Genomic DNA, 23,024 nt, shown 5'->3' on the forward strand with positions numbered 1-23,024 from the left:
TCTTTTCCAAGTCAAGGGGGAAAATAAAGAGGAATTTTATGGAAAGGAATAAAGCAGTTGTACAGAACACATTTAAAAGGCACATTAAGTCCGTTTTTGTCTATGGTTCTTTTCCTTTATGGCATATGTTATATATTGACAGGGATTAAGTTTCTCTCCTGAATGGAACAATACAGAGTCACAGGGAGCTACTGTACTTTACAAAAAAACAGGCATCAGCATAAGCAAACGGCAAATAGAAATATAGCTCACAAAGAACTAACCAGGTTTGTTCAAAGCACAGGATTTGGCTTCGTCTTTTACAATTCTGCATCTGTTGCATTTCTTTTCTCACTCTGCCACCCGCTCTACGCAACTTTCTTTTTTCGTCCTTTTCCCCCTTTTTCTCGCTCCACTGTTACACTTTCTCTGTCCCCCTGGCTTTGTTATTCAGCATGTCTGATTAGCAGGAACCTGATTGGCTGGCTGCCTGCTCCAAGACAGATTCCATTCAGCTTACCCCCCACCCATCCACCCACCCACCCACCCCTCGGTCAGGAAATGTGAGCGGGGCTGATGGAAGCTGATAGGCAGGGCTGGAGTGTTAGCACCAGTACTGAATGTGACAGCAGGCAAAGGAGCACTTAGCAGCTTATTCAGTGTCCGATTCAGATCCCGGCAAGGATCCAACCATGGAATGCTGCCGTCGGGCAACTCCTGGCACACCGCTCTTCTTTCTGACTTTCCTGCTCCTGGTAAATGCCTTTTCATTTTAATATGTTGCTATTTGCCATTTAGGTGTTGTTGGGGTGGTGGTGGTGGTGATGGTGGTGGGAATGTGGTGGTGGTGGTGCTGATAGTGTGTGTGTGTGTGTGTGTGTGCACGCGCGCGTGAGTGCGGGCTTGTGTGTGTCTCTTTATATTCAAACGCCAGGTAAAATAATTTACATGATTTATGAGAAAATAAAACTAACTGGTTTTAGAACTGTAGCAGCATCTTCCTAAGCCAAATAAATTCTGCAAGACTTTATGGAGTTAGAGGTATCTAATAATACTGAGACCTGAACTTTGAGAGAGTGTGCATCGTGTCTGTGAGCCGAGGAGCCAGTATTAGTGGTGATGTTTAGCCTTAGACTTGGGGTAACAGACATTCTGAAGTCAAACACGTCTCACTTTGGTGTTCCTAGAATTTTTTGAAGGATGGTCTGTGAGGGACTATCCCCCTGCCTTCGTGAATTCTCTCTGTGTGTGCACATGTGCTACAAAGCAGGTAACAGAGGCAGTGAAAGCCTCTTAGCAGCTAACCCAGATTACAGTTCATAATTACTGCAAGTCATCTATGGATACAAGTTAATGCTCGTATTTATGAATTGAGGATTATGGTCTTTGATCTCAGATCTACTTTTGAAGAAGAAAATGATGACTTTCCGAACGGCTGCTTTCCACAGTCACAGTGATAAGATGCTCTGCTCTTGAACATCAGCACACACTGCATTTTTGACTCAAAGTAAATGTTCCGTTGTGACTCATACTTGGTTTTATGGGCAGAAAATGAACACTTACTGTCCAAAAAAAATCTACACTCAAAATATTAATAGCAATGCACATTTTTTTAAACCAGAGTGTTCTGGGCAGGCAGCTTAGTAAACCTCATCTGAAGGTTTGATTCCAAAATTTGCACACACTGATTCCAAACAAACGTGACTGTAACTCTCCCTGTCCCACGTGTGGCAGGCCAGAACTTCCTCAGAAGGTAACCAGGCGAGAAGGGAACAAGGTAAAAATGCAATGAATGTATATGGTGTGTTGAATCTTTGATGGTGAAGGAATGTTTTGTTCTGGCTAGGCTGACAAATTTGATCTGTGCTGTAATTTTGAAGAAGAGAAGCAAAACCATTTGGTACAAAACCAAGAAGCTCCATCAGTTAGAAAGACCAGACAGTGATTAGTTTACATATTCCTATTTCTTAAAAATTAACATCTTGTACCGCTGAAAACATAGTTCTACATTATAACTGCTGTAAATATAGGAATATACGTTCAGGTTTTAAACACTTAAAGAAACGTAAAGAGCAACTGGACTGTGAGCATGAATAAACTAAGTTTTAGCTGTGCTGAGGAATATAAACAACAGAATGTTTAGGTGTGCATTATGACTACAGCAGCGAGCAATTATGAAAGGGGTCTCATTTTTTCCATTTGGGACATGTTACTTATATACATACCATTAGTTTACCTCACTTTTCCCACTTTGTGACTCTTTTAAGAGTTGTGTTATTTTCCCATTAAATTGCATCATAAAGCAAATTACCGGTACATTGCTTTTTTGGTATCTTCCTAAAGAAAGTATGACCTCATTATACTTTGGAAACCTTGCCCAATCAGGAATAGTTGTTTTGCTAAGCATTTGGCAAATGTATTATACCCTTTTTGATATCCTAAGTCTTCACTTGTGCATGTGGGCATATAGTTAGACTTGTGGGGATAAAAAGGAGTATTTGCTTATTTCAGGACTTAAGCTATATTTTGTTTTCACTTGTAATTGTTGTATTGTAAAGATAAAATGAAATCAAACCCTTTTGTTTTATGTCTCCATATAAATGAACTGTGATTCTGAATGCTATGCTAGACAATAAAGAGAACTTGAGCGCCCCCGTACATTCCTGTGCAGAGCAATAACATCATCAGTAATGCCCACCATGAACTGTGTGTTTAACTGTGCCAACCACAGGCCCAATATGGAAAAAGCACTATAATCTGTCTTACCAGTAACCTTGCAAATAAGGCTTAAACCCATTTTACAGATAAAAAATCAGGTTACATTTGAACCCATAAGTCAGATATGAAGAGATTATAACTTTTTTACTTTATTCTGTGGTTGTAAAATGTTTAGTAATGATGTAAGCAATGGTATAGATTGATCTGTAGTCATTAGTGGAGATATTTAGGCTTTTTGCATCTTCTTGGCCCTTAAAAATATATACTTAACTGGCCCTTTTAGCTTTGTAGCCAAAACTAAATTATTGATCTAAGACAAAATGACCATTAGCCGGCTCAGCTGCTGACTTAGAACCAGAAGTATAAAGTCTGTGCAACACTGTCTGACAGAGAAATTGAAATGGGCAGCTTGTTTTTCCTATATTTGTACATTTTACAATAGGTTGTTTGCTCCTAGAAGTAATTTAAGTAACTTCAAAAGTTCCCTCTTAAGTTAAAACATCCTGTTTGTTTAGCGGCAAACTCAGTTTCGGCATCAAAACAGACTTCTATCACTGACAGCAGAGTTATCTGTACCATGCCAGGGTTCAAGAATGTGTACAGACAGATACCCAATGCTGTTTACCCTCAGTTTTTCCCAAGTCCTTTCCCCTTGGAACATTATTCCTGAGAGAATGAGAACCCTGTATCTTTTTTTTATTTTTAAAGATTTATTTATTTATGCATTCAGTACTGGGGTACAGGCCAGAGGTGCAGGGGCAGTGAGAGGATTCACCAGAGACAGAGTGGGGAACAGAACAGGCTGACTGACAAAGTACACTGCTGAGGGGAGCAGCAGGTGGGACAGGAGAGGTCTGCCGGGCCAGGAGAGGTCTGCCACACCATGTGGATCACCTCCGTGGCAGGGATCAAACTCAGGCTGAAGTGTCTTTAGCTTCTTAGTGCAGTGCTTTAACCTGCTGCACCATCAGGGAGGGCCCCCTATATCTTCTTTATCTCTATTACATTACCACCCATATTTTTATACAACTCATGCAGCACAGACTTCTCTTTTATTCTGGACATAATGAACAGTTGGTCTAGTCAAGAGATTTCATCCTAATGCTCAGGTTCAATTTTGCCACATAACTCAATCTTCCCCATCTTTCCACCCTGTTCCCCTTTAACTTTCTCCCCCCTTTGTCTCAATTGTTTAGTTCAAAAGAAATGTAGCAAAACCATGACCAGACATTGACATATGTGTCCATCGAAACCTGAAGTCAAATCACCTCTTGTCAGAAAGGCATTCAATCAAATTTGCATTTGCTTTTTGTTTCTTTTAAGTGGTTTTAAGCTCTTTTGCCTACTATTATGGGAGTTGCAAGAACAACACTCGGAATTATAATAAAGTACATGTGTTTTTCTGTTGAATTTCTTTCGCTTCTCTGCACTAATTTATACATGGAAACTAGTCAAACACAATAGCCCATTCCCTTCAGTCTCTCTGGCACTCTCCTCCACTATTATCTAAGTGGATCTATCTTGGATGGCGAGAAACACCATTAGTTTGTGGGATGAATGTTAAATCCCTTATTTACAGCAGATTGTAACCTGCTCTGTAAGAGTGCATGTGGTGTGTGTGTGTGTGTGTGTGTGTGTTCTTGTGCATGTACAAGTAGTGTTCTGTGACTGTTAATTCTACACCTATTTTGATTTGTATGCCTCATTTGTCTAAATCAAGCTTAAGGATTTTTCGCACAAATCTACAGAAGAATCATTTCTCTGAACATTCATTTCTTCATGGTTTTCTAAAGGTTCTTGTCTAGACATGGGCAGTGACAGTTTTGTTTTTCTCAGGCTCCAGTATCCAGTGTTTCTCTCTGTTCAGGATCACACTCTGACCCTGTTCTTATTCACTTATGAATCAGTTCTATGGCTTCCTATAAGCTGAGAGAAGTCTGTCCAATAGTGGTCACTAGTGAACTACAAAAGAATCCTGTTACACCAGGAAAATTTCCCTTGAAAGATTACCTGGATATTGAAGACTTTAGAGACAGAGGGAGTAAATGAATGTATTATTTGTGCCTTTATATGACTGTTAATATATGTTGATTCCCCTTAATCAGAATATGTGAATACAGTAGAGAACAGCCCTATGAACATTCCATGATAGGCTATTACTAAACTTTATTAATGCAGAGGCTCACTATTCTATCCTAAAATAAAATTAAATTCGGGGGAGAGGGTGTCATTTTTTTTTTTAAGATTTATTTATTTATGCATACAGAACTGTGAAACAGGCCAGAGGTGCAGGGGTGGTGAGAGACTTCACCAGAGACAGAGTAAGGAGCAGAACAAGCAAATCAAGGAAGTACAATGCTGAGGGGAACATCCGGCAAGTCAGGAGAAATTTGCTGCGCCATGTGGGTCACCTCCAGGGCTGGGGACTGAACTTGCACTGAAGCAGCTGCAGCTAGCTTGTAGTGCTGCGTCGTAATGTGTTGTACCATCAAGGAGGGCCAGGGTTGTGCATTTTTAATAAGTTAACAAGGATTAACCCCTGTATTTTTTAAAATCCAATTTATTCTCATGAATTTTACATAAGAATTATGTTGGATGAGACGTGGCCTGGTGTTGGTTTTCCCCTTTATTAACACTTAATCACATATAATTTAAAGCTCTTTCAAAAAATTACAGTGTGCTGTGAATCTCTGCTGCTCCTGCAGTACCTACAAGAGCGCCTTGTACATATGGGCATCATAAGTAGAATAAAATTAAGAGCAGAGAGGATGTATAGGAGCTGGCAGATGGCTCTCTAATTCGCCACATATTCAGTGTTCCCTGGATTTATGTAAATAGCCCAGTGTCTCCAGTCAAATGGGAGCTTTGCTTTTAATTTGCTATTTTCAGGTTCCAGCAATGACACTTTCTCATGTCTGATTGTTCTGACATGTTTCAGTCTCTTCTTTCCTCATTATGCATATTCCACTATTTCTTGTGGTCTCATGATCAGAGTGACCCAGAAGTGACCCCTGCATGAGCACCACAGTCTGGTCTTGAGTGAGAGCATTCCTTGAATCACTGTGATTAACCTACTAGTTACGTGCGTTGAGATAATCACAGGAAAATGCGTCTAATTCAAATTTTACAGTCTTGCCATTTTTGCTAATTTTCTTCTTCTAGAGAACTGGCTTGAAACTGTGTTTTCACCAGAATGAGACAAGTTCATGTCATTTTCTGTCTACATCATAAAACCATACCATGTGGTTGAATTCTGGCTTGATTGGCAGTACTGGCTCACAAGCGGCTTAGGACTGGCATACCAGAGGTGATGTAAGTCCTAAAGGATCCTAATTGAAATAGGCCAGCACAGCTGTGCGGGGAGCCTGCCTGCTAACTGGGGTAAGCTGTTGCTATCAACCCCTTCTTTCCATGAGCTCAAAAATAAATGACTAAATCTCCCCAATTCCCGAACTTCAAGATTAAAACCTACATTGAATAAAGCTTAACTGTTCTGGTTTCCCCTCTTGGGGACCTTACTGCCTGAGAACCCACCCTGCTGAGAAGTTCAAAGTTTTCTGATCAAGTTAAGAAGATGTCCCAATGGTAGTCGGTCATTACCTGAAGCTAACGGTGACTGCTGACTTTTATTTTTTCTATTTTCAGAGTTTCTGTGTTTTAAGTCAACTAGCATGTTTCCCTGTAGTTACTGATGGCTTCTATTTCTATCATAGACATATATCTTATCTCATTCAATTCAATAACCTTCCAAGAAGAAATAACCCAGTTTCTGGGTTTCACCACCCTCACCCCAAACTCCCCCAATGTATAGCTACATGTACAGTCATCATGTAGTAATTGTCCATGGTAAGCAGAAAGAATAGTAATCTTTACAGTGTTTTAAAAAAAAATAAGTTCTTCAAGTTCTGTTGCTTCTTGGCATGTATCGCTGTTACCAGGCATCCATATGCATTTACATATTGTCTGTTCCACAGAGTAGTGGGTGACAATAGAAGTGACTTGTTCTCCTGCCTCTATCAGAATGCCTGGTAATTAGATCCCAATAAATGTGGTTAGATGACTGGCTGAATGGATGAATAAAAATAGCATAACAAATGGCATAACAATAAATTGAAAAGAATGTAAAGTAGGAAAGTAAAATGTGCACCTCATTTTCATATATGAAGCATTTCATGAATTGTGGTTTTGCTAAGACTAAGTCAGCACCCCTAAAAAAAGGCACATATTTTGTATCACTCTCATATTGTATGTTTCTGTGTGTGTGTATTGTGTGTGTGTATATACATACATATATATATACATACATATATATATACACACACACATATATATATATGAACAGCCAGTGAACAACAATCCCTTTTACTCTAGTTAATTAAAATGAAGTTTGCATGTTTTATATCATTTAAAATCTAGTTAGTTCTCAAGTAGTTTTCCTTGGATTAAAAACATGTTCTCAGGAAAAAATATGATTTTATTAGTCACAGTTTTATAAAACTGGAAAGTACTTAAAAGTTTTCTTTTTTTTAACCATCTTTTTTCTTTTTTTTAGAATATTTATTTATGCATACAATAAATGGGTGTATACCAGAGGTGTGGGGGAGGGATGGGGGAGAGGATTCACCAGAGACAGAGTGGGGAGCAAACCAGGCAGTTATACTGAAATACACTGCTGAGGGGAGCAGCAGGTGGGACATCAGAGGTCTGCCACGCCATGTTGGTCAGCTCCCTGGTCAGGGATCGAACTTGTGTCGATGGTGCTCAGACTTTAACTACTGTGCCACGGCAGGGAGCCGGTACTTATAAATTTTTATATTAGCAGAAATAAAGCTATAATTTCACCTAAGCACACTTATTTCCTTTTATTTAGACACAAAGATAAACTATATTTTGCAGCCTTCTCTATGAATAGTGTGTGTGATAGACAGAGCTGTGGCCACTGCAAGTAGTTGGGAGAGACACATAGCACTTCTAGGTTTGCTATCTCCATTTAATCCACCAGCCACCAAGTTCTCTCTCTTCACCTGCCTTCCAGATGCATACAGAACAGTAGAGAAATTTAAGACTGTAGGGCATGGCAAAGACACAAAGGGAAGACTTCAGTATCCTCCATGATCACAGGGAGCAGAGCCCCACACGGTCACTGTCACAAAATTACATCTGTGGATATTAACTAAATATACCTTTATAACCCAAAACCTTTATCAAACAAATGCTACCAAAAACAGAAAAAAAAAAATTGTTGTTGTTGTGCTAAAACCCTGACATTTGAGGGGAAGGTTTTCGTTATACTGAAAACTTTTTAAAGTAAAATATGCTTCCAATTTAGATGCAGTTGTGTGCTAACACTTATTTAGAAGTACTCATATTACTTTCATTTGTGTGGGAAAAGTGAATGAAGATGATGCCATGTTATCTTTAAGGGTGATTTAACCCTTGTGGTCTGCTACTTACATTATACCTAGAGTGTGCTAAGCAACTGGGGACTTGAGTCAAAACTGCTGAAAAAATAGGTAAATGGGTCCGTGGTTATTTTTCAAATAAAGCATTTAGGGAAAATGAAGCAATAAGAATTGAGGAAAGAAACCAAATAAGGAAAGAAAGCAAGAGAGATAAATCTGTAGTAAATAGCTGGAATCTTCTGGAACAGAGCAGTATCAACCAACTCACCCAAGGATGCAGAACCACACAAACCAAAGGTCAGAAAAAAAGACACTGAGAAAGGGAGACATAGTGCCACCCTACTCCAAGAGGGGAATGACAGCAAACAAAGGGCTTAACTGGTGACCAAGAGGAGAACAGACTCACACATAATTCAAATAAAACAAGTTTAACACGAGACATACAAAGTGAAACAGACATCTAAGAACACCCAGTTTCCACTCACTTTAATACACCTTTCTAAGTGTCCAGGTGTCATGAAAGAGCTCTGGTTTTAGAGTATAGCCATCTGGATTGAATGCTGATTCCAGCTCGATGTTCTTTGTCCAGTCATTTAACCACTTTAGCTTTTTACCTCCCCATTCATGCACTGTTGTCCATCCTATCTAACTTTCCAAAATGTAGTGAAAAGCAAATGCACCCTTAGATGCAGAAGTGTTTGTAATCTTCAAAGTACTGAAATACAAGTGATTACCTTCATTCCTATAAAAATTATTTATTTCTGACCAACTGTATACCCAACACAAAACCAAGGTCCATAGGAAATTCAGATCCTATACTTCAGTAAGAAGTTTGGTACTTTGGATATTTTCTGGTTGAGGGTTTTTTTTTTTTTTAATTTGGAGTAAAGTTGGTTGTTGTTTTTGTTTTGTTTTGTTTTGTTTCTAACTGAAGTAACATTGTTTTATAATGCCATATGTGATTCTGAGGTATAGGGTCACACCTCTTCAGGTGCATTTACCACCCTCTAAGAGGGGAAAGAAAGGGTAAAGAGGAGGCTTTGGAGGGGATCCAATGGACTTGTGGTGGAGTTATTTTTAATTGAAAAAAAAAAAAAAAACCTTCTGAAGGAAATACTTCAAATACTTCTGTAGTGGGTATTTTCACTTTCTATCATTTTTTTCACAGTTCTTCATTCATAGCCAGTCCTTCAATTTAATCTATATTTTACACCTCTGTCTGCTTTATTATTTATTCTTTACTTAATTAAAAAAAATAATTTTCTTTAAATTGAGGTAACAGTCATTTGCAACCTATATATGTTTTAGGACATTATTGTCTTAAATTTCCCCCAAACTGTTTCATCCTGGTAAGTAACTCTCTGTTCTTGTTTAGACAAAGGTTTTTACTCTCTTACCCACACATAATAGAAGTTAGGACTTCCCACAGATTGTTTATGTGTTATCTTCATGGATATCATCAATCAGCATTTGACTTTGAACAGCAAGTTTTCCCAGAGTCCATAATCTATAGACATCTATAGACATGTCTTTAAACAACATGTAGCAAACAAACTGAAGCAGTCTTAATGTAATATAAATTCTTCAGGGGGGAAAAAAAAACTTTTTTCAAAGCAAATTCTTATCATTGTACGAACTACCATAATTATGCATTATCAGCTTCTAGGGAGTTTTCATGTACCCCATTGTGCAGGCAAACCTCTATCTTCTATAGTTTCTACTTTATTGTGCTTCCTTTGTAATGACCAAAATCCATGCAAAAAAACTAAGCATATTTCATTTGCAATGACACTTCTGACATTCATAGTAGGGAATATATCTCTTTTCCTGATAAAATTTTTCCTCTAACATTCTTATTTAGATAAATTCATTATGTAAAACCAAAAAGGCATGATATATGGGAAAGGGGGATAGTAGAAAGAAAGGGAATAGTAGAAAAATGCTTTGTGTGACCATGTGCCATTTATAATATAGGAGATTTATTCCACTTCTGAGACAAGAAATTGCAGGACTCTAATAGTTTCACCACCTGTGAATTATTTGGGTGCACCTCATAAGCGGGTTCTTTCTTCTATTTGTTTAAAGAAATAAGTAGTATGTTCGCCAATTCTACACTACATTAATTTTCACAGAGTTTCCATTTTCATCTTCATTGCTTTTTCAGATTTTTTTCCAAAGTTTCTGCCATTCTCTAACTAAAGCTTTGGGTATTTTTCCCCTTCAATTTTTGTCCGGGGACTTGCTCTAAGTCAATTCAGCCTATTGGCATAAATATTGGGACAAAGGAGGGAAGGAGTATGATAACCTAAGACACCCTGCATAAATTCTATGAACACTAAAGAAATGAGACAGGAAATTATGAGCAACATATAATAAATTCAAAGCATCCAATAAAATAAATATACCTGAATTTGTTCCCAAGGTCAGGTATGGTAGGGTGTCCAATTTCTCAGCCTACTTTGCTGGCTATAATCTCACCATTTGAACTACAATATTGTTCAAATATTGTACTTCATCAGTAGAACCAGAAACAAAAGTGGGTAATGGAAACAATAAGAACTCCTACTGTTCAAGTACTGAAGTGAGATTTGGAGGGAAAGTTTTTAAGAAATAACCTATTTTTTTCATTATAGATGTTCTTTGAGACCTAATATAATTTTCCTGATGTGCCACATGCTTTTACTTTTTAAAAAAGATTTATGGATTTATGCATACAGAACTGGGGTACAGGCCAGTGGTGTAGGGGCGGTGAGAGGAATCACCAGAGACAGAATGGGGAGTAGAACATGCAGATCGAGTGAAATACACTGCTTAGGGGAGCAGCAGGCAGGTCAGGAGAGGTCTGTCATGCCATGTGAGTCAGATCCCTGGCTGGGTATTGAACTCATGCTGCAAGGCTCCGGGTAGTTTTGCAGTGCTGTGCTTTAACCCACCACACCACCAGGGAGGGCCTGCTTTTACTTTTTATTTAGGACCTTGTAACTGATCCAAGATAACAAACATGCTTTGAAATTACTGTTACAGAGTTAGTATAATGACATTTGTATTCCCAGGACATAGATTCATAACATTTTTAGAACTAAACAGAATCTTTCAGATAGCATAAAATTTTACCTCAATTGACTGGGATCTCTTTGAAAGCTAGGGTTTGGTTTTATCCTCTCTTGGATATTTTTATAACCCTAGCACCAGCAAAAAGTTTGATATTCACAAACTGTTTGATGTAAGTGAATTAATCACCTGTTCCAGCCCTTTCATTTTGTAAATAGCCAAATTTAAAATATGACTGTTTACAAAGAGATTTGGGACGTGTTTGCTAGAAATACCTAATGAGTAGGAGCCAGGTCTTGGAATTCAGAACTCTTTGAATTCAAACTCCTTAGGATAGAGTTCATTTATTCCTTTTCTCCTATTATACCATATGTTCTAAGGGACTTTAAATAAAAGCCAGTTAAGCTGGCCAGGTAAAGCTTGAAATTTTAAAACATCACATAAAGAAAAACACAAATGACTCTGTTGAAAATTATCTTGAATTAAAATTCAAGGATGGCTGTTAGTTTATAAACATTAAGGTGATCTGACAAGAAGAGAGAACTGAAGTCTGTAAGGCTTGTCTTTCACTCCAGCTATGTCTTTCACTCCATACCCAGGAACAAGTGAAAATTTTGGTGACACATATGAGAAAATAACTTACGGGATTTTGTTCATAGTAGGTCTCCAAGAAATGTTGGCTTCTTTCCCTTCCTTTAATGTTAACTAGCATATTCATGGAGAGTCTGATGTATGTCAGGCACTGTGTTTGGTACCAGATATACTATATTGAGCCAACAGAGTTCTAAAGGTAGATCTTCCTGCATATAATATCAAAAGGGATTTAGGACAAAGTAAGGGGAGGGGGAACTTAACTGCTGGGTTCTTGCATTGGTTTTATATTGCTGTCGGGACATTGTTTTCTTTAAACTGTATATTTAACTATTGCTGATGTAAGGAGGTCTCTGCCTAAAGAAATAGACACATTAATTCATTATTTATATGATTCAAGAAAGAATGTGTTAGAAAAACTCTAAAGCTCTAAAAATTTATATTTAAGATCTCTCTTTGCATTTTTTTTGTTGGACACCCCTATTTTTAAGTAATACTGAAACCTAAGTGTAATGAGCGTATTACTTTGTCTCTTTGTTTATGTGATACATAAACAACTGTCTTTTCCATCTCAGAACTATACTTAAGTAGTAAAATTTTTATACTAGCCCTTGACTCAAATGAATAACACCAATCAGCAGAATATAGAATGCTGATGACAGTAGGGTTTTCCTCAAAAGGCTTAGCTTGCTCTGTGGAAACTATTCGTATGTGGAAACTTTACAGATTTTTGAGCATCACCCTGATGATCAATCAGAATATCCTCGGCTCTCTGTTCGGAGGGATTCTTATTTTCCAACCTCAACTCCAAGCTGCCTTACTCCAGAGGCATTCTTACCTCTGATAGTTTCACTTTGCTAATTTCTTTTTATAGAGGTGCTAGGTCTTGTGTCACTGGAACTATTGGGTTTGAGACTCCAGGCTTTTAGTCAAAGGAACCCAGGCAGCAGATAATAGCCACTTTAGAGTTCTATGTTACTGGAAGCAGTGATTCCCAGACTTGGATTCCATAGATCATTAAAATTTTGAAAGTAAATAGAATGGCTTTGAAGGTAGGTAGAAAGTATGAAAAAAGGATCCAAAGCTTTTGATATTTTAGTAGGTAAGGATATCAATAAAATAAAGTTCTATCACCATGGTTTCATAAATGAGTTAATATCAATAGTAGTGCAGGAAGTGTTTGCTTCAATAGCAGATATACCTTGCATATGTATAATTATCTATATTAAAAACATTGTGGAGTAGTAACAATTATTATTTTCCATTCTAAATGAGGAAACTGAAGTACATTCTTCAGGTCACTCAGCTAGTAGTACAGATTAGAGGCACTGTCATTATTACACCAATTTTTCTGTTCTGTTTCACCAATGTCAGAAAGGGTTAGGTTATTTGAATTACTTGCAAGGTTCAAGTACACCATTTCAGAAGAAAAAAAATAGGTAAACACATTCATTTTTATAGAAACTAGCCAGTGCCTTTCAGTATACAGTCCTTTTTCTCTTTGTATCAGTAAAACTTTATTATCAACTAGTCTGCTCTATGCCAGACACTTTCCATGGGACATAAAGATGAGGAGAACATAGTTTTCCCTCCAGGGAGCTCACAGATACTAAATGAAATTTTAAAAAATATAACACAGACAGCATCTGAGTGGAAGGCATATGAACCACAGCAGCACAGAGAAACTGGGCAGGAAGCTAGTACTCTGTCCACATTATCCAGGCTCTGCGCGAGGCAGAAATCAACCCAACTTGGGGGTGGGGTCAATGAGGGTGACACTAGAACGGGAACATGCTAAGGGTTTGGTGGAAGTTTACAAGCAAACGGGAGAGGGAAAAGGTATGCCAGGTGGAGACCTCTGCATGGACACAGACTCGGAAGAAGGAAAAGGACTGTGAGCTCAGAGATGTGAGTGATTCCCCATAGCTGGAGCAGAGCCACGCCACCCGGGCCTCACATGCCACGGTCAGAAGTTCTGACCCAAGTCTGTGTTTTACAAAGAAAACTGTCTTGGCCATATGGAGTGGACAGATCTGGAGAGTGGAGACCTAAAGTCTGGTTAGAAGGTTACTGCTTCTCCCAGGGGAGAGACCAACCATGGAGAAGAAGGAAAAGCGTCTGGTTTTGTAGCATCTTAGTTATTTCCAGAAAAACCTTGTGCTGCCCTTCACCTCACATCAGAGGTTCTTAACAGTCCAGTGAATGTTGGACTTCTTAGGTCCCACTGTGCAACACACGGCCTATCACTGAGCTGGCTATCAACTATTGGCTGAATAAATATGTGAAAGATTGAATAATTTTACTGACGCCCTCCCTGTTGATAATTGTGACCTATAGTCAAGAATTTTTTTGCCTAAATATGAAAGGTCTTTCAGAGAAGTGGATGTATCAGCAGTCTAAAAAATTAAGAACTTATCATCACTCTCTTCAGAAAGAATGCATTCAGGCCTCTTCTTTCTGAAATGATTAGCACACTATTGTGACTTAACCCTTTATTCACTTTCAGTGGACCTTTCAAAATAAACAGAGGCTGTTCAAAGAGGCCCTCCAGTACTTTTTAATAGCTTTATGACCGTCACATAGCATGAAGTTACTGATTATAGTAGACAAAGATTGCAATATATTCCTGTGTGTGATTATTTATCTGTTTTCTCACCAAGAAGTGCACTATTCAATACTGTAGATTCGTGCCATGATTATGACTCTTTTCATGGGAAGCCAGCAAATATCTCTGCCCTGATTCTTACAGCATTCCACATTATATAATATGGACTCCACATGTGGTATCCCCTTTGCAGGCTGCTGATAGTCCAGTACAAGAGGCAGCATTAAAGATGTAATTATAAGTTATCTGATCTTATTCAACATTAACTGTGGTCTCTGGTAAAAAAAAAACCAAACCATATCTGAAATTCATAAATTCATCCTTTTATATTAGAAGTACAATGTCTTTGCAGAAAACAACCTACAATTATTCTTAGAGAAAATAGGAGTTTATGAGACATGTTTTATGTCTTCCTTTATGAACTCAAATGCTAAGGAGTCAGATTTTAGTCAGCTTTTGGTATCTAGTGGGCATATATAATTTCTCATTCCCCTAATTATGAATTCTCCACTGTGCACATACCTCTTTATTCAACATTAGTATGAAATTGTCTCTAGCTTGCCCACACTTCATAAGCAGATTTACTTTGGAGTAGCATCAAACAGGTATTTATATTTTAAATCAATGGTCTTTCTGTCATTCTAATTTGAGGCATCTACTACTTTTACTTTCCTTCCTCCTCCTTCAAAATCGACTACAAACAATATAATTATCTCTTCATATTTAGCCAAGGGGGAAAGTGCCATTTTCAGTCTCTTATGTGCCAAGTGCTCTTTTCTGTTTTCCCAGCTAATCCTCACCATGGCCCATTTTACAGGTAAGAAATGTGAACACTAAAACCTAAGGGTGGAAAGGGGTCAGTAAATTCCTCTAACTATGTGCATTTAAGCAAACAAATCATGTTAAAATATGCAGTACAGATTATTTTCCATGTTGCTGGAACTCTGTTATTTGGACTCTGTCAGCAGGAGCCTCCCCAACGTGCTGAGTGATTTCCACATTTTCAGAACCAAGTTCATTAGAGTTCACTGCTTGTACCGTATTTCATCGATTCCAAGATACATTTTTTTCCCCTGATTTTAGAACCTGGGTTACATCTTGTAACTGATAACAGTCCACCTTTGAATGAGTGATTTTTTTTTTATTTTTAAAAGATTTTATTTATTGATGCATACAGAAATGGTGTACAGGCCAGAGATGTGGAGGATGAGAGGATTCACCAGAAACACAAGTGTGGAGCAGAGCAGACAGATCCACAAACTATACTGCTGAGGGGAGCAGCGGGCGAGACAGGAGAGGTCTGCTGCACCATGAGGGTCTCTTTGGGGGTGGGGGTTGAAGTCTCATTGAAGCGGCTGTGGCTTGGCTTCACAGTGCAGTGCTGCACCTGCTATGCCACCAGGGAGGGCCCCAGTGATCTTTTTTTAAAGTCTTAATGGTACATAAAATGATAATATGCCTTCAATCTATTACGTCTTAGATTTGATGGAATACTGTGTCAGGGTCTTTCCTATTTCTAGCCAATAGGAACAAAGCTAGACTTGAGATCCTGATACAGACTATAATTATGGATCCCCACCCCCCACCTCTACCTCCTTCCTCATTCATTCTCCACTGATTCAGTTGGTTCCTGCTTCTGCTTGTCCATCTGAGAGATTGAGAGTTTGTGCATTAAGTTTATCTCACTTTGATCTGTCTTGTGCAAGGTCAGTGCTACCTGGCCCAGGGCCTCTTTATTTATTCTTAATCTGTATGTGTCTCAGTTTTCTTATCTGTAGGTTATATGGTGTAATATACAGATTTGCTATCTTTGGTCAGTATCAGAATCAGCTGAACCCTTGTTAAAATGTTGAAGACCCACCTTCTCCTACTTCAACGAGCTGGGTCCCTGGAATATATTGACTTTTCAAGTGATTGCAGTTTATACTAAAGTTTGAGACCATGGATCTAGTTGTTAAGGTCAGGAATTCTTGAGCCAGATTGCCAGTAGGCAATTCTTGACTCCACCAGTGTAGTCTTTCTTTTATTTTCCGTGTCTGTCTCTTTATCTGTAAAACAGAAATCCACAGCAACATCTATGTCAAAAGATTGTGCATTTAAGTAAAATGATTATACAAAACAACATACTCAGCACAATCCCTGACACTTGTGTCCTACAAACCTCAACAATTATGTTCCTCCGTCTTATTCCTAGAAACCAGTTTCTTGCCTTCTCCTGTTTCAAAGCAGATGGTAACTTGTCTGTTAACTAAAGTTTCCTATGCAAAATCAAAGAAAGGGTCTGAGAAAACAACACTAGAATTGCTTTTTGATTGGGGGGGGTGCAGGGGAGTATTATTGATCAGGAATCTAAAACAGAACAAAGGTAAAGGTTGGTTGAAGAAAGCCTTCCTTTGCTGTCACTTATATGTAGAGTACAGAGAAACCAAACAAAGGGTCAAAGATAGTCTTTGAAATCTGACAATAGATTTGAGACAGCCAAGAGGGAAAGCAAAAAAGGAGGGATGAAAACAGTGGAGGGGGCTATGGTGATGGATTATGGGTGCGTGGTGGTGGGAGAACTATACTGACCACACTTGAAGGGGGAAATCACAGAGTATCCAAAATTAACAATTAAGAAAAAAGTACTATTTATTTTTTTAAAGATTTATTTATTTATTCATACAGAACTGGGGTACAGGCCAGAGACGCGGAGGGTGAGAGGATTCACCAGAGACAGAGTGGGGAGCAGAACAGGCAGATTAATGAAGTACACTGCTGAGGGGAGCAGCGGGCAGGTCAGGAGAGGTCTGCCTCGCCATGTGGATCTCCTCCAGGGCAGGCGGGAATCAAACTCATGCGGAAGTGGCTTAAGCTTCTTAGTGCTGTGCGTTAGCCCGCTGTGCTACCAGGGAGGGCCCAAGTACTATTTATTTATTTATTTATTATTATTTTTTTTTTAAAGATTTATTTATTTATTCATACAGAACTGGGGTACAGGCCAGAGACGCGGAGGGTGAGAGGATTCACCAGAGACAGAGTGGGGAGCAGAACAGGCAGATTAATGAAGTACACTGCTGAGGGGAGCAGCGGGCAGGTCAGGAGAGGTCTGCCTCGCCATGTGGATCTCCTCCAGGGCAGGCGGGAATCAAACTCATGCGGAAGTGGCTTAAGCTTCTTAGTGCTGTGCGTTTAACCCGCTGCGCCACCAGGGAGGGCCAGCCAAGTACTATTTATTTTAAAGCCATCTTAGAACTTACTTGTAAATACTAGTCAATTTTAGGACTCTAATTTTTCTGTATATGAAAAGCACCTGGTGAATTCAGAACAAAAAATACTCGGCAGCCACCAATATCCCTGTCACAAGAGGCTCAGATTCAAGTGGCCTGGAGGGAGGCCAATATCACCGGTAGTCTTGATTCCCAAGTAATTTTAACATATAAAGTGGATAACCAGTGATCTAACTGAAAAAATTAAGATTATAAACATGTCTCACCTATAAGAGATTTTGTCTCATCTTTGATGATGTTTAATAGAACCTTCCCCACTTAAAAAAAAAAAAAAAAACATGGAAAATCCAAACAACAAATAAAACTTAGAAACTCCTTTCTCCTCTAATAGGAATGCTACAAACTTCAAATACTTCATGCAGTTGAGGTGAATGCCCTTTGTAAACTGTAAACATCTGTATTTCTGAAAGACAGAATTATATGGAGTTGATTATCCTATTATGTTGCATAGCATGCAGGTAGTAGCATTAGTATAATTTGAAGGATAATCTACCAGTCTTATACATTTATAAATTTTTTACTTGAAAATAGGAATCATGTACAAGGTAGAAATTAAAATCATTCTGACCCAGGTTTGAAGAAACAAAGCAAAGCAAAACAGATTCCCTGGTGTTATCCAGTCTTCTGTATATATTAGTCATTTACTCTTTCATTTCTTTTAATTTTCCTTTTCCTGGATGGTCATCCTATTAGTTTTTTTTTTTTTTTTTTAAAGAAAGCCACTGTTTAATTCCAGCCTTGTTAACTTACTTGTTCTTACCCATACTTATCCCATTAACTACTTAAACTCTAAGAGATTCCAACTTCCCCTTATGTGTAGGGGAAGTGGTGTTAAGATAGATTTATTCTTTTTTACTGCAACTCTCATTCCCAGATCTTAGTAGTGCCTTTTTCCTAAAATGTTCCTAAACTTGCTATGCCTCTAGGAATACTATGAGGATCTAATGAATATGTATAAGTACACTGAGCCTGTGAGAACTCCATATCATGCCCTGTGTGAAAGCCTTCATTGGCTTCAGCTGTCAGTACCAAGGACCAGTCCCTGAGCAGGAACTCAGGGGCCTCTCCCAGAACACCTTTCGAAGCTCATCTAGAGCTGCCTTATCACACCTGTAGCTGGGCCACAACAGGGCTGATCTGGCTGGAGGTGGAAGCAGACAGGGACGCCAGTTTTGTATCATATGGTTTATAGTAAAATGATTCCAATAAGGAGCACCAGCAGATGGAATGTCTGAGGGAACAAAAGGAGAGTGAAATCTAAGGTACAAGTAACTGTTTGAGTTTGTGTGGGGGTACTGTTGTGCGTGTGTACAGTGTGTTGGGGGGTACTGTTGTGCATGTGTACTGATAGGGGTGGAGTGAGGGAGAAGACAGATGGGGAGGGAAAAATATTTTATAGAAACATTTATTTATTAAAAGGAAGGCATGCTAAAGGATTGAGAACCCAAATATTGATTTGGCTTTGGACATGTTGAGTTTAAGCAACAAACCAGCATTGGAGTGAGTGGAAAGAGAAACCTAAAGATTGGGGTAGTGATATTTTTGTACAACTTTCACTCCCAGATCATAGTAGTGCTTTATTCCTAACATGTTCCTAAACGTGCTTTTCTTAGATAAGAAAAGACAATTCAAGTGAGGGAGGAGTGGGTAAGATCAAAAAGGGACTAATAAGCTGGGCCCCAAGCAGAGAAACTCGAAGAGTTCCAGTATTTACCAGTTAGAATGAGTAAGATAAAGCACGAAGGGACAGACCAATAGTCACCAACAGAGAAGCCACGGAAGCGCATCCCACAGTAACGTCTGAGTGAGCCTCATAGGATGTGGTGAATTACATGATGCTGATGAATTGCAGAGAAGCCACATCACTCATGTGGTAGGGCAGAAGCCAGATTGCAAAGCGTTAAGGAATTTGGGGGTACGGGGGAAGGGGGAGCAGTGGTGGTGCATTAGCCTTCCAAACATTTAGGAGTGAAAGGAGAGGCAGGAGGCAGCTTAACTTTCACCACTGACAAAGTGGGAAGCAAAGGCTGGAAAGCACAAATTGGAAACCATGAAATAAAAGGGTGCTTGGTTTTAATAAGAAAAAAGAGAGAAAGAAAGAAAGAAGGAAGAGAAGTAGCTCCTCTTTGATAGCTCAAAGAATGCTGATAGCAGTCGTGTGTGAAATTGATTTCTGAGGCCCAGCACCAGACAGAGAGGCTGGGAAGCAAATGGAGTAGTAAACCATGATTTAGCACCTTCTCTTTCTCTGCTTATTACAAAACAGGCTTTAAAAAAGATGCCTGTGGTGCACCTCAGCAATCTTGATATTGTCTGTGGCCAAAATCCATTTTAATATATTCCTGAGACATTTTAGAGATTATAGAATTACTTTAGACATCAGTCTACCGACTCTACACATTACTAAATGTGGTAAATTCATATAAATATTCCTACCATTAAATAATATTGAATGATGCTAAGGGAAAAGAATTATTCTTGCTGAGAACAAAGAGATGACAGACTCAAAATGTTTGCGCATGGAAAGCAAAACATCAAATTTACAAATTTTTAGTGAAACAGTTTTTGCTTCTCCTTTATCAAACACTGAGGATCAGAGAAATGCTCATAAAATCACAAAACAGTGTGGCTTCATATGTTATAACCATTTAATAAATGGCTTCAGTATGACTCCTTGCCATTATCATTTAATTTACAAATGACTGGAAGATTGTATTACTTCCCATGTACAATGCTGAATATTTTTCAATTGTGATTTTTAAGATACAGTAAAGGGAATTTAACTAGCTCAGGTAGAAATATGCTTGATGGACTTCACTGGGAGATAGGACAAGAGGATCAGTTCAGGTCTCAAATTGCCACTACTATTTATTTACTTTTCAACACAAATAAGGCTGTCCCATTTATAAATAATGATGGCAAAATATACTTGACTGAGAAAGACAATCCTTTTTCTAGAAACTCAGTCTTTCTTACAATGACTTGAAATAAATAACTTATTCTAGAATGTACTTTGCACAACATTAAAGAGAAATTAAATTACAGGCTGTTTTGTTTGTGAAGTCATCATTTAACTGGAGAATGCACAGCCTGATACAACAAAAGCTATACCAAGATAAAAGCAATTGACTCAATTGTTACTGAGAAAGGATTTAGTATGTTTAAAATAAATCTGGAAATCTAAATATTAAAATAACAAATTATGTCATGAAAATTGATATAGCCATTAGTAAAAACATCTCCCTCTAATACTTGGATGGAAAGAAGTTGTGCAGAAACTGAAAGTCATCTAATAAAATGAACTTTTATGCCACCATTTGGGAAAATTTTTCTTAGATGGATTTTCAAAGTATTAAATAGTATGCATGGATTGATAGAAAGTACAGGGTATAATTTGGCATTTCTTTTATTATTCAGAAGCCACATTAGGATTTGTCAGGGGCTCTGGATGCTGATAATTGCATTAGTGAAGAAAAACAGACCCCAATGGAAATTTTCTGTTTCAAGAATTACTTACTTTCAATAAAGAATTCTTATAACTGAAGCAATAGGATCATCTCTACCTAAATTTCATTTTTAATGGATCTGGAATCCATTATGACAAAAACAGGAACCCAGACTGGGAGCCAGGACCTGACCACTGAACTCCTTCAGGTCACTATCTTCCATGCTTCTGGGTAGTCACTTCCTGAAGCTTTCTAAGACATTCCTAGCCAATCTAGGCAGTGGAGCCACAGAGGGCCCTGTGTCAGGGAGGGAACAGTTTAAGTCTGCATTCTAGAAAAATAAATTGCAGCAGTGTGGAGGTCAAGCTAGTGGGAGGAAAATTCAGAAGTCAAATGTTCACATGGGAAATCTGTTGCAAAATTGCAGGCATAAAATAGAAATAAAATTAGAGCAGTGAAGAGAGTGGAAACGGAAGAAACCCGTTTCAGAGATGGACTTGAAAAGATGTGGTGTCTGCAGAGAATGTTGAGCTGTCAACTGTTTTGTTTTCCACTCTAATGGCTGTTGTTGCACTAGGTTGGACTCAGGGGAGTTAAGTCGAAATAGAACATCAGTATTCAGGACTAGAACTTCCTATTTATGAGAAAACAATTCCCTCCCCAGCCATGGAGCAGAGGACCTTGGATTAGTGAGCTCTGGGGCTGATAGTTATTAGGAATCAAACAGAAGTTGAACATGGTAAGCCTGGATGGGAGGTAGTTATATCCAGGTAGCAAATCAACCTATGGGTCCCCAACTGTGCCTCACATGCTTCCTGACCCCATAGCACCTAGTGGGGTGTAAACAATAAGAATCTGTTGATTCTCAGGAGCTTAAGCTATTATGGTGGTTCTGGATTGCGGGATTCCTTTTTTGGTTGACTTTACATTGATGATGGAAAGGTATTATCGGGACCATAATTAGACCTTCAAGATGATTTACTACCAAAACTGCAAAACTTGCAAAACCATTCCAATTATTGAAGCTGCTACCAATTATTGCAGCTGAGTTACGGCTAAAACTGGAGGGAAAATGTTATCTATTGAAGATATAAAGATAAGATAATTGAAAGAGCTATTGCCTTTTAAAACATGCATCTGAGTTGCAGGTGCAGAGTATTTTGCTAGAATTAATCTCGTGTGGTGGTGGGGGGGTGGGAGTAGAGTGGTGGTAGTTTGTATTTGAACTGTAGAAGAAATGTTCCAGAGCTTAAAATCACTTGTTTAGATATCACTCTTCTTCCTACCCGATCCTTTCCTGTTTATTCAATGCATTATGTGTATTTTTTAAACAAATAACAAGTAAACAAGTAATCTAAAGTTTAAAACAAAATATACTTCCAAAGCATTTCATCTTCTATTAAGTATTTGTCAAAATCTTTCCTTTTGTTCTAAATGACCTACAAAAATAATTATTGTAGTAACTATAGAGAGTTCAAAAATAGAATGTATAATCCCTGCCCTCAAAGTGTTTTCAACGGAAATTGAGATAATTGCTATGTAAAATGATAATCCTGAAGCATTAGAAACTATTGTTTTGGCCCTCCCTGGTGGCACAGCGGGTTAAAGCACAGCACTAAGAAGCTTAAGCCACTTCCACATGAGTTCGATTCCCACCTGCCCCGGAGGTGACCACATGGCAAGGCAGACCTCTCCTGACCTGCCCGCTGCTCCCCTCAGCATTATACTTCGACAATCTGTTCTGCTCCCCACTCTGTCCCTGGTGAATCCTTTCACCACCCCTGCATCTCTGGCTTACACCCCAGTTCTGAATGCATAAATAAATCTTAAAAAAAAATTAAAAAGAAACTGTTTTAAGTTTAATTTATTTTATTCTTGCAAATTGTTAGTGCATCAAATAATTGTCAATTAAAGTTATTTGGGCAGTAAGAGCTTATCTGTTCTGGATAAAGAGAATTTAATG

The 23,024-nt window shown here is 38.4% G+C and overlaps 1 protein-coding gene across 2 annotated transcripts in view; it reads left to right on the plus strand.

The window, feature by feature from the left end:
• Window positions 1-519: 519 nt before the first annotated feature.
• Window positions 520-23,024, plus strand: part of ADAMTSL1 (ADAMTS-like 1) — a 340,785-nt gene continuing 318,280 nt past the window's right edge. Inside the window, exon 1 of one of the 2 annotated variants that reach the window (XM_004677681.2) lies at window positions 520-734. In XM_004677681.2, the coding sequence (XP_004677738.1) occupies window positions 672-734 (63 nt within the window). In that variant the 5' untranslated portion in view covers window positions 520-671. The remainder of the gene's footprint in view (window positions 735-23,024) is intronic. The other variant, XM_012721598.1, reaches the window with a different exon arrangement.

This window comes from Condylura cristata, unplaced genomic scaffold (genome assembly GCF_000260355.1).
Source record: "Condylura cristata isolate star-nosed mole 26May11 unplaced genomic scaffold, ConCri1.0 scaffold00006, whole genome shotgun sequence".
Classification (NCBI taxonomy): Eukaryota; Metazoa; Chordata; class Mammalia; order Eulipotyphla; family Talpidae; genus Condylura; species Condylura cristata.